The 12206-nt window shown below is 40.9% G+C and overlaps 1 protein-coding gene across 1 annotated transcript in view; it reads right to left on the bottom strand.

The window, feature by feature from the left end:
* LOC109923958 (transient receptor potential cation channel subfamily V member 5-like) overlaps positions 1–12206 on the bottom strand; it is a 123928-nt gene that overhangs the window by 53112 nt on the left and 58610 nt on the right. The window contains exons 3-4 of the mRNA XM_048604609.1: positions 9187–9309; positions 2369–2509 (exon numbers count right to left, since the gene is read on the bottom strand). Coding sequence (XP_048460566.1) covers positions 2369–2509; positions 9187–9309 — 264 coding nt within the window. The remainder of the gene's footprint in view (positions 1–2368; positions 2510–9186; positions 9310–12206) is intronic.

The raw sequence follows: 12206 nt of genomic DNA, 5'->3' as shown, positions 1-12206 counted from the left end.
TCCATGTGCATAGATCACTGACGGTGTCCATGTGCATAGATCACTGAAAGTTGCCACCCAGGTTGATAGCGTTGTTAAGAAGGCGTACAGTATGTTAGGTTTTATTGGTAGAGCGATTGCGTTTCGGAGCCATGAGGTCATGTTGCAGCTGTACAAAACTCTGGTGCGGCCGCACTTGGGAGTATTGCGTACAGTTCTGGTCACAGCATTATAGGAAGGATGTGGAAGCATTGGAAAGGCTGCAGAGGAGATTTACCAGGATGTTGCCTGGTATGGAGGGAAGGTCTTATGAGGAAAGGCTGAGGGTCTTGAGGCTGTTTTCGTTAGAGAGAAGAAGGTTAAGAGGTGACTTGATAGAGACATACAAGATGATCAGAGGATTAGATAGGCTGGACAGTGGGAGCCTTTTTCCTCGGATGGTGATGGCTAGCACGAGGAGACGTAGCTTTAAATTGAGGGGTGATAGATAAAGGACAGATGTCAGAGGTAGGTTCTTTACACAGAGAGTAGTAAGGGCGTGGAATGCCCTGCCTGCAAAAATAGTAGACTCGCCCACTTTAAGGGCATTTAAATGGTCATTGGATAAACATATGTATGATAATGGAACAGTGTAGGTTAGATGGGCTTCAGATTGGTTTCACATGTCGGCGCAACATCGAGGGCCGAAGGGCCTGTACTGCGCTGTAATGTTCTATGTTCTATGTTCTAGTAAATGAACCAGAGGGAAGATAAGGATATTTTATTCAACAAATTGTCTTGTGCTGTAAAATGCAGTCTGTGGAGTTAAAGGAAGCAGATCAAATAACAAAGTTCAAAAGTAAATTAGACAAACATTGTAAAGGAAAAAAATGATGCTGGCCTGTGAAGAAAGAACAGGGGACTAGGACTCTTTGTATAACTGTTTCAAAGTTCAGGCACAGCTTGATAGGCCCAATGATTCTCTTCTGCCCCATTTCATTCTAAGGCTCTTAGGTCCAAAATAAAGACAGGTTTCATTGTCATTCCATGACTTGTTAGTTATGGTGCATATAAAGGCTACTCTGTGAATTAAACAACCTGTTTTTGTTTCCATTTAAATGTACCTAACACCATCTAAAAATGGTTGGAAGAGGTTATTGAGAAAAGGGAAAAAAAAGGCTATCACAAGACCTGCAGTTGGACTTAAAGTTTCTTTACAAATATGTAAAAAAAAAATGAGGTTCATGATTCAAGCAGGAACACATCGAGTTTATAGATTGCATTTTACAGATAAGGTAATCCAGAGTAATACTTCAGGTTGAACCAGTCAATGTGATATGTGAACATAAATTAAGGTTATTTAATTGTAGATCTCTAATAAATATTGAAAAAATATTTTCCTCCTCAATAAACAGAACAATAGAACAATTTCATAGAAATAAGACCATCAGGTTTATTCAAATCTAATTAGATGCTGCACTGAGAAAATTATGATACTACGAAGTTGAGTTCCAATGGTCCATCTCATTCTTGACTTTATTTTTTCTAATATATAATCTCCAAAATAGGAACAACAGTAAGTATTTCCACATAAGACACTATACCTGAGACACTGGTCCAGATTTGACTGTGCCTCTAAGTTACCCACAATCGCTATTTGAAAGTTGGCACAAAATCATGGAACTCCCTTCCTTTCAGTCTTAGAACACTATCCCACATAATCAACTGTAGCTCAAGGACAGAGAGGACAAAACAATTTATGAACAAACATTTCAAAAGTGATTGATTTCAAATAAGCAACCTTTTCTTTACATCTCATTCATTATTTTCATCAAAGTCAAAAATATGGAGAAACTTATATCATCACTTTCACATTATCACACACAGTCAACGTTAAGGACTGAAGCAAATAATTTCCATGAAGAAAGGATGATGACCCATCACATGAACTCAGATGGAAAGACAACTTTTTGTTCTTCTCACTCTCAATTTTCTTTCCTCCTGTCCTGAAAGCAGGACAGTTACATTACATATTGATACGCATTGTTATAAACACCAGCATTCCTTTAATCTCACACTGATGTTACAACTATTCAGTTCTGAAGTTGACCTGTCACAATCAGCTGGTTTTCTGACTGTGAGGGATAAAATAGCCAAGCTTGATCATGTTTTCATTTCCTTTATTTCTAATAGGAATCAGTGCACAACAATTAGACTCCTGTTGTTCTGCTGCCTCCCTTAAACTGGGGATATTGAGATTAATTGCAGCACCTACTAACATCACCATAATTGAAATCAAATCTGGAACACTACAGCATCAATAAAGAGTGATAATAGGTGACCCAAAGCAACTAACTCATTTCTGAACACTGTTTTATTGTAAATGTACAGTTAAGAAATCTTACCGTACCATAATAACATCGACAATCCTTTCCTGGAGTGAAAAAAGTTCCTACAGCACGAGAATGTTTGATATCTGCATTTACAGCCAGCAGCTCTTTGATGAGGTCGACATTCTGATTCACCACTGCAATATGCAGAGCTGTTTCACCTGAAGATAGATAAGTTATTCCAGTTATTGCAAACTACAGCTTGCCAAATAGTAACAAGTGCAGAGTGCTTTCTTTCAGTTTTGGGAGGGCTAGAGATGTGCAACAGCAGAGATGTACTGCTGAGGCTGCTTAAGGCTCTGGTCAGATTATTATGAGCAGTTTTGGGCCCTGTATATAAGGAAGGATGCCCACACATGACCCCAGCCCCACAGAATATGGTTGACTCTGAACTAATACAATTACAGATGGGCAATAAATGCTGACCTAGGCGGTGATGTCCATATCCCATGAAATAATAAAAACCTGACCAACTCCCATGGAACATCAAAAATTGACAGTCCACTACCCAACCGCTTACTGTTTTCTGCCCCATCCCCCAATCCTTACTGTACTTCCCTGAAGTCTGATTCCTAAAATTCGACACTCTAACCGCCACATCCTCCCTCGGCTTTGAGACTGTTTACCTCCTTGAAGACGTAACGTTTTGAACAGTTTATAAATTGCTTAACCCATTAAATCTTTCTTTGTCTCACTGGGTGTTCTGTCTGTTTTCCTTTCAGCCATGTCCTGCATCATTAATATAGCACTTCCTTCTCAAGTTTCAGACCCGATGCAGGCTGCAAAAATATAACATGCGCACTCATGCAACTAGAAAATTGGATGTCAATATCAATGGGGCTAAGATTCAAGGGAACAGCCTCAGAGTGAAGGGATGATTCTTTAAAATTGAGATGAGGAGAAATTTATTCAGCCAGAGGATGATGAACCTATGGAACTCATTGCCACAAAGGGCTGTGGAGGCCAATCATTGAGTTATACAGAACGTTGGTGAGGCCTTTGTATACAGCATACAGTTCTGGTTGCCCTGCTTTAGATGGACATTATTAAATTGGAAAAGGGTGCAGAAAAGATTTACAAGGATTTATCCAGGACTAGAAGTTTTGAGATATCAAGGAGAAGCCGGATAGGCTGAGTCTTTTTTCACTGGAGCATTAGGAGGTTGACGGGTGACTTCATAGAGGTTTATAAGATCATGAGGGGCACAGATAGGGTGAATACCAGTTGTATTTTCCCTATGGTAGGGGAGTTCAAAACTAGAGGGCAGAATTTTAAGGTGACAGGAGAAAGATTTAAAAGAAAAATTTAAAAGGGACCTGAGGGGCAACATTTTCCACACAGAGGGTGGTTTGTTTATGGAACAAGCTGTCAGAGGAAGTGGAGAAGCAGGTACAGTTACAACAGTTAAAATACATTTGCATAGATACACGAGTAGGAAAGGTTTACAGAAATATGGGTCAAACGCAGGCAAATGGAGCTACTTTAGTTTAGGAAACTTGGTCAGCATGGATGAGTTTGACCGAAGGGTGTGTTTCCGTGCTGTATGACTTGATCTGTCGTTTTCACTGCATGAATTAGTAATTTGCAAAGGAACAATTAAATAATGAGAGAGCTGTAGAAAGTTATTTGAGCTAATATTATGAGCTGAATTTTCAACAGCCTATGAAAACAGGTCTAGAGATGGGTTAGAGGTGCAGAAGCCCAAAAACAGACAGAAGGACAACATGACCTCTTCCTGCTCCAAGACATTATGAAGGAGTTTGAATGATGTGGGGGGGAAATGGTTAGCACCCTCTAAACCAGTAACAAATTGCACCTCGATGGGCTTATTTGAGGGCACAGTGTCAACTGCATTTCCATTGGTAGCTATCACATCAGGTCTTCTGAGAAGCACTCCCAGTGGCAGATCAGGTAGTATCAGAGGCAGAGACACCATTCAATATGGAAAACATGAGTCTATAAACTTAGCTTTTCTTTTCCCTTCATGGCATACAGGTATCTCTGGCAAGGCCAGCAATTATTACCCATCCTAATCACCTTTGAACTAATTAGCTTGCAAAGCCATTTCAGAGGGCAGTTAAGATTCAGCCATGTTGCTGTGCATCTGGAATCTCATGTAGGCCAGAACCTGTAAGGCCAGCAGTTTTGCTTTCCGAAAGGATATCAGTGAAACAGATGGGCTTTATGACAATCATTTGATGGTCAATATTATTAAGACTAGCTTTTAATTCAGGATTTATTAATTGATTTTAAATTCCATCAACTGCTATGGTTGTATTTGAACCCATGCCACCAGAGCATTAGCCTAAGCCTATGGATTACTCATCTAGTGACATTACCATGATGCCACCACCTCCCCATTTGTAACTGCAGCTGTCTGCAATACTGCAGTAGACATTCCCCCTCATGTCCAATCCCTTGCACTCTTTGGCATTTACCTCTTTTGTGGTCAACAAACACTAACAGAGGGGCATTTGTACTCCTCTTCATATTTTAGCAATGCTACCTCTGATGGTGGGGCTGACAATCTTTCACTGCTGAACACCCTCCTACTGACTGATCCTCCAGACTTTATAGCCCTCCCTACATACACCCCTAGATAGGGCTCCGAAAAAGAGGCACATAATTGATCATGTTCTCCAAAATTTCCCCTGTTGCTTACATTTGGTGATTCCCTGAACTGCATTTCATCCTGATGGAAGAATCGAGACCCCGGAATGACAATCCTACCCTATTATCAATAACTATTTCTGTGAGTTCACTGTAGCACAACTTTGAAATAGTCATACAAAGTAGGAGGTCTTCATGGCACAGATAAAAACTTGTTAAAATTCACACATCAATTTGGTTTTAAGTTATTAATGATTTCAATTACTCATAACTCATTATTCATAATTCAGATGTTAAAGTAAATATATACAGCCTAATAAAATGTCTTGAAAACTCCTTTATTTACTGAATATACAAACATCTCTAGAGAAACAACCAAAGAAATACTAAACTTTTATTCAAGTTTTGCCTTAATATGGGCTCTTATTTTATAATCATCCTACTCATGAACAATTATTTTATCTAAGGTCACATTATCATGACATAATTTCTGATGACACCTGAGTGATAAAATGACACTTCTCAGTGCATTTCTCTAGGGTTAACTTAATTCCAACAGAGAGAGTATTGGTTATTATTCGTTATTTGGGTCTTCATAAAATGAATTGAATAGGGCAACCCAGTTTCTGATAGTATTGGTTGCACAATATAAAGCCGCCTCAGTTGTAACTGGCAATCTGAGTCAGAAATGTCACAAGGATTATCGCCATCAGAATTTGAAACATCATCTTGATATTCCTCTCATCTTTGATACTCAGACACAAAGTTTAGAAAATTTCGCCCTCCTGATAGTTGTGCTACACCTCGTCTTGGTGTTCTTGAAGTTTATGTAAGAGTTCATTCACTTTCCAATTACTAACAAAAAATAAAGTTACTTTAATATAGTAAAATGTCTCAAAGCGTTTCATGGTTTAGGATCCAAGAAAGAAATGGAGGAAAGTATAGAAGATGGCTGAAGCAAATTTGAAGGAGTAAGCTTTAAGGAGTTTTGAACGTGAGGATGAATGAAATCAAATAATGGGATTTCAAAGGGAGTGGTGCAGGGTCATGACACAGCTGATAAATCAATAAGAAGGGAAAAGACATGGTCAATCAGAAATGGATGAACACTGGATAAATGGAAGGATACACAACATATGCAGGGAGGTTCAAAGCCGTGGAGGAATTTGGAGATGAAGACGATGATTTTGACAAGGAGTTTACATCAGAATATGATAGAAATGATAGATGAATAGGACATTATGTTTGATAGGGCAAAAATGGTAGCATTCTGGTTATGTTGGAAACTATGGTGTGGTAGTGGTTGTGGTGGTGGGTGTTGGTTCTGGACAGGGGGGTTGGAAGCTCAATAAGGAGGAGATTAGGGAAGTTAACTTTGTTCAAGTCTATAGCAATTATGATACCAATTATTTAGATATGGAATCTGAAGCTTAACTGGAGGTCAAACAGGACATTAAATATTCATAGCATTAGAGATTGAGTGATCACCCAGGAAGAAGGGAAGAATCAAATGCTAAGGTGGCTCAGATATAAACATAAATAAGAGTGGATTGACTGGTAAAATCAAATACACAGAGGAGAAGAATACGAAACCCAGTCACAAACCGACTGAATATCATAGGTAATTAGCATAAGGCTGTCCTAATGCTGTAACCAAATACAAACCAAGGGATAGTAGGAACTGCCGATGCTGGAGAATCTGAGATAATAAGGTGTAGAGCTGGATGAACACAGCAGGCCAAGCAGCATCAGAGGAGCAGGAAGGCTGACGTTTCGGGCCTAGACCCTTCTTCAGAAATGGGGGAGGGGAAGGGGATTCTGAAATAAATAGGGAGAGGGGGGAGGTGGATAGAAGATGGATGGAGGAGAAGATATGTGGAGAGGAGACAGACAGTTCAAAGAGGTGGGGATGGAGTCAGTAAAGGTGAGTGTAGGTGGGGAGTTAGGGAGGGGATAGGTCAGTCCAGGGAGGACGGACAGGTCAAGGAGGCGGGATGAGGTTAGTAGGTAGGAGATGGGGGTGCGGCTTGAGGTGGGAGGAGGGGATAGGTGGGAGGAAGAACAGGTTAGGGAGGTGGGGACGAGCTGGGCTGGTTTTGGGATGCGGTAGGGGGAGGGGAGATTTTGAAGCTTGTGAAGTCCACATTGATACCATTGGGCTGCAGGGTTCCCAAGCGGAATATGAGGTGCTGTTCCTGCAACCTTCAGTTGGCATCGTTGTGGCACTGCAGGAGGCCCAGGATGGACATCTCCTGGGAGCAGATGCAGCGGAGGTGAAGGAATTGGGAATAGGGGATGGCATTTTTGCAGGAAGGTGGGTGGGAGGAGGTGTATTCTAGCTAGCTGTGGGAGTCGGTGGGCTTGAAATGGATATCGGTTTCCAGGTGGTTGCCAGAGATGGAAACAGAGAGGTCCAGGAAGGAGAGAGAGGTATCAGGATAATGGATAATCTCCCAGGATGAGGCATTCCACTCCCGAACATCTCAGATGTCCTTGTTTTTCAAGGATCGCAACTTCCCCCCTTCAGTGGTCGAGAACGCCCTCGACCTTGTCTCCCTCATTTCCTGCAACTCATCCCTCACACCCCCTCCTCGCAATAACAACCAAAACAGAAACCCCCTCATCCTCACGTACCACCCCACCAACCTCCGGATCCAACGCATCATCCTCCGACACTTCCGCCATCTGCAATCCGACCCCACCACCAAAGACATTTTTCCCTCCCCACCCTTATCTGCTTTCTGGAGGGACAACTCTCTCCGGGACTCCCTTGTCCGCTCCACACTCCCCTCCAGCCCCACCACACCTGGCATTTTTCCCTGCAACCGCAGGAAGTGCTACACCTGCCCCTACACCTCCCCCCTCACCTCCATCCCAGGCCCCAAGAAGACTTTCCACATCAAGCAGATGTTCACCTGCACATCTGCTAATGTGATATACTGCATCCACTGTTCCCGTTGTGGCCTCCTCTACATCGGGGAAACCATGTGGAGGCTTGGGGACCGCTTTGAGGAACACCTACGCTCGGTTCGCACTAAACAACTGCACCTCCCCGTCGCGAACCATTTCAACTCCCCCTCCCATTCCTCAGATGACATGTCCATCCAGGGCCTTCTGCAGTGCCACAACGATGCTGCCTGAAGGTTACAGGAACAGTACCTCATATTCCGCTTGCGAACCCTGCAGCCCAATGGTATCAATGTGGACTTCACAAGCTTCAAAATCTCCCCTCCCCCTACCACATCCCATAACCAGTCCAGCTCGTCCCCGCCTCCCTAACCTGTTCCTCCTCCCACCTCAAGCCGCACCCCCATCTCCTACCTACTAACCTCATCCCACCCCCTTGACCTGTCCGTCCTCCCTGGACTGATCTATCCCCTCCCTAACTCGCCACCTACTGTCTGTCTCCTCTCCATGTATCTTCTCCTCTATCCATCTTCTATCCACCTCCCCCCTCTCCCTATTTATTTCAGAACCCCCTTCCCCTTCCCCATTTCTGATGAAGGGTCTAGGCCCGAAACGTCAGCCTTTCTGCTCCTCTGATGCTGCTTGGCCTGCTGTGTTCATCCAGTTCTACACCTTGTTATCTCATCAACCAAGGGATGGTCTGTTTGGCCCCTACAGCCATTTAATACTTGTCAGGCCGGTAATCCACTTTAACTGACTTTCTGGCCCAACTGGGGGAGGAAGTCCTGTCTCTGGCAACTGCTGAACATTTAACTCACCAGCAGCTGAATGATTTCAATAGCACCGCCTGCAGTGATCTTGAGGGAACCAACCTGTAATGGATCCAGACTTCAAGGTACATTCAAAGTTTTGGTGGGGCCTCTAAGGAGAGCAAGTTGGGTCAAGGGCTGGGATGGCCAGGGCAAGGACTGGAGGACACAAAATGGGATAATAATGACATATTGCAGAAAATTACAGAAGAACAGGAAGTCAGAGTGGTTGGCAAGGAAGAAGAAAGAAAATGACCTTTCTGTGTGAAAATGACAAGAAAAAATTTCCTCATAAGACCATTATCACTAAAATTTTGTGTACATTTGGCTTATCTCCTTTGACAACATTGATACAATATGCTCACCATATAGTAGATGAGTATACACTAAGTTAGCATCTATTAAGGAAAAGTATTTGAAGCTGAATAAAATCACAATTCCATTTTACGAATGACATTCTGAAAGATGGGTCTATGTTTTTGGTATTTTAATCAAAGATTACAGCCGCTTACCCTTGTACATTTCGCAGTCAATTGGTTCATCAATTAAGAACGGAAAGGCATTGAGCAATATAATTGCAGCTTCCTTACTGTTATATAATGCTGCAACATGCAACACAGTTTCTCCAACAGCACCTATAACATAACAAGTTAAGATTTAAAAGCATAGATATACATTCATCATAGTGTAAAACAGGAAAGATAGCTAGCACAATCTTTGAAAAAGTCTAATTTTGTTTTCCTATTGCCTGAATAATTATATCCTTTAAACTACTTATTTTGTTAGTCCTCTCCTCTGTAAATACCAGGAACAATAACAGATTCACAAGGCTCCTCCATTGCATATAATTATGTAAAACTGCTAACGAGTAAAGGTCATTTGTGTCATTGGTATATTCCTGACATTCTATCAGGTCTGCATGGGCATGAACAATGTAGTGTTTAAATCATCAAAGTTTACAGTACGGCAGGAGGGCATTCAATCCATTGCATCTGCGATCATTTTTAATGACAGTGATCAAAAACAAATATCAGTGTCTTTCTCTCTTACCAGAACTTGGTATCTTCCTTTGTTTCAGGAGTTGCTGTTTTGAACAGTGTAAATACTTTAAAAGTTGCAATAATTGCCACCTTAATCACTCAAATTATATTGCCCTTGACTATGGGCTTATTTCTCTGTATTCGTATTTTCAGGGAATAATATACCGGAACCTTTAGGTCTGTCTGGCCATGCATATAATATCATTGTATTTAGTCTAATCTCCATTCCATGTTTTTGTCTCCCACGAGATATATGACAGTGCTTTATACACATTAAATTTTATCTGTCATTCCATTCCACTAATCCACTTTTATTTAATGCCAAAACCTCCACCTTTGTAGTGTCACCAAATGTCGAGATTGCCTCCTTCATATCCAAGTTTATTTTCAACCTTTCTTCAATTATAAGCAACAGCCACTTAACTCCAAACCTTTCTTTCTTATCTTTCAACCAACTTCCTAATTATTCCATTAGGTTTCATCCAATAACATACACCGATATTTTATAACAAGCATCTTATGAGCCACCGACCGTACTTTGAAAATCCATTCTCACTAAATCTGTTTCATTTGTCTTGCTAATCCATCCTACCCTCTTTTATCTTTTTACATTTTATCTGCTTATAAGATATTTCCTTTGGATCATCTATATTATCTATTTACCTTTCTCTTTTTTTTAAACTTTTCAACATTCCTCTTCCCTTCCCTACATTTGTTATATTCCAAAATGTACTTCCGTTTCATCTTCTGGAGACATACTTATAGTATGTTCTATCTCATTTTTGAAAATTTCCTGCTGCTAATCTGTCAGTTTGCTAAAGTTTTTCTTTAGTTAATTTGGGAGATTTTTTTGTTTCTGTCATAGGACCAAATATATTCCAGTTCAAAAAACATTTCCTTTTAACCTTCATTTGCCTTACCTAGCCTCTTTAATTCTTTCCCCTGTCTTTCTCATTAGTTTTTTTCAATACTATATTTCAGGATATAAATTACATAGCTTGTTCGGCTAGAAGTATACCGATCTGTGAAGAAGCCATGGGTACATTTAAAAAAAACTTTCCTCACGGTAACCATGCCTATTTTTCTCTGGCCAGTTAAGCTCACATATTATTGCTCCGTATTTCTTAACTATGTGTAAATTGCCTGCAAAGTCATCCCTCAGTGGAAATTAAACTATCTAGTAGACTGTAATTGTCAGCACGGCAAAAGTTGCAGGATTTCCCTTTTAATTTCTCATCCTCATCCAGAGGGACAATGAGCAAAGATCCAAATTAAGAGCAATAAGAGCCCACTTGAGCCTGCTCCGCCATTCAATAAGATCATGGCTGAAGTGTTTGCTCCACATTCCTACTGACTAGTGATGAACTTTGACCCCATTGCCTGTCAGGAATCGACCTAGCTCTGCCTTATAAATATTCAAAGGATCTGCTTCTACGTCTTCTTAGGCAGAGAGTTCCAAAGACTCTCAATGCTCAATAAGAAATGCTTTTCATCTGTCTTAAATGGGTGACTCCTTAGTTTTAAACTGTGGCCTTTTGTTCTAGATTCTCCCACAAGAGGAAACATCCCAGAAACACAGGATATAGGAAGAGAAATAGGCCAGTCAGCTCTTTGAGCCCATTCCACCATTCAATATGATCATGGCTGATCATCCAACTCATAGCCTTGTTCCTGCTTTCTCCTCATTCTCTTTAATCCCTCTAGCCTCAAGATTTACATTTAATCCCTTCTTCAACCACTTTCTGTGGCAGAGAATTCCATATTCCTATCCATATCCAATTTGTCAAGACTCCTCAAGATCCTATTTGCTTCAATTAAATTGTTTTTGCTCTTCTAAACTCCAGTGGATACAAGCCTAGTGTGTCCAATCTTCCTTAAGATAGCACAGCCTTTCAAGGTGTCAATCTAGTATACCTTCTCTAAACTACATCCACTACATTGGTATCCTTACTTAAAAAAAGGAGATTAATACTGTACACAGTACTCTAGATGTGGTTTCATTGACACCCTGAGTGACTTAAGCATAATGTCCTTCCTGTTGCATTCAATTTCCCTTGCAATAAGCAATAACATTCTATTAACTTGCCTAATGACTTATCTGTATTCATTGGCAGCTTCCTTAAATCAAATTCACAATTTATTTTCCTACCCACCTTTTAGTCACCAGCACATTTTGCAACCATACCTTTGGTCCCTTCATCTAAGTCATTTATTTAAATTGTAAAACATTGGAAGCACCAGCACTGACCCATGACACATCACTCGTTTGTTCTTGCCAACTAAAAAAATGACCCATTTCTGCCTATCCTGCATCCTTCATCCAGCCAGTCTTCCATCCTTCCCAATAGATTATCCCCTACACTTGGAGCTTTTACTTTTCTTGATGTGGCCCCTTATCAAATGTCTTCCAGAAATTGAAGTATAGAACATCCAGCAGTTTCCCTTCATTCGTTGTAGATTACTTCTACAAAGACCTATAATAAACTGGTTAA

Source organism: Rhincodon typus, chromosome 13 (genome assembly GCF_021869965.1).
Source record: "Rhincodon typus isolate 14 chromosome 13, sRhiTyp1.1, whole genome shotgun sequence".
In the NCBI taxonomy this organism is placed as follows: Eukaryota; Metazoa; Chordata; class Chondrichthyes; order Orectolobiformes; family Rhincodontidae; genus Rhincodon; species Rhincodon typus.
This window is presented reverse-complemented; position numbering and strand designations above follow the sequence as displayed.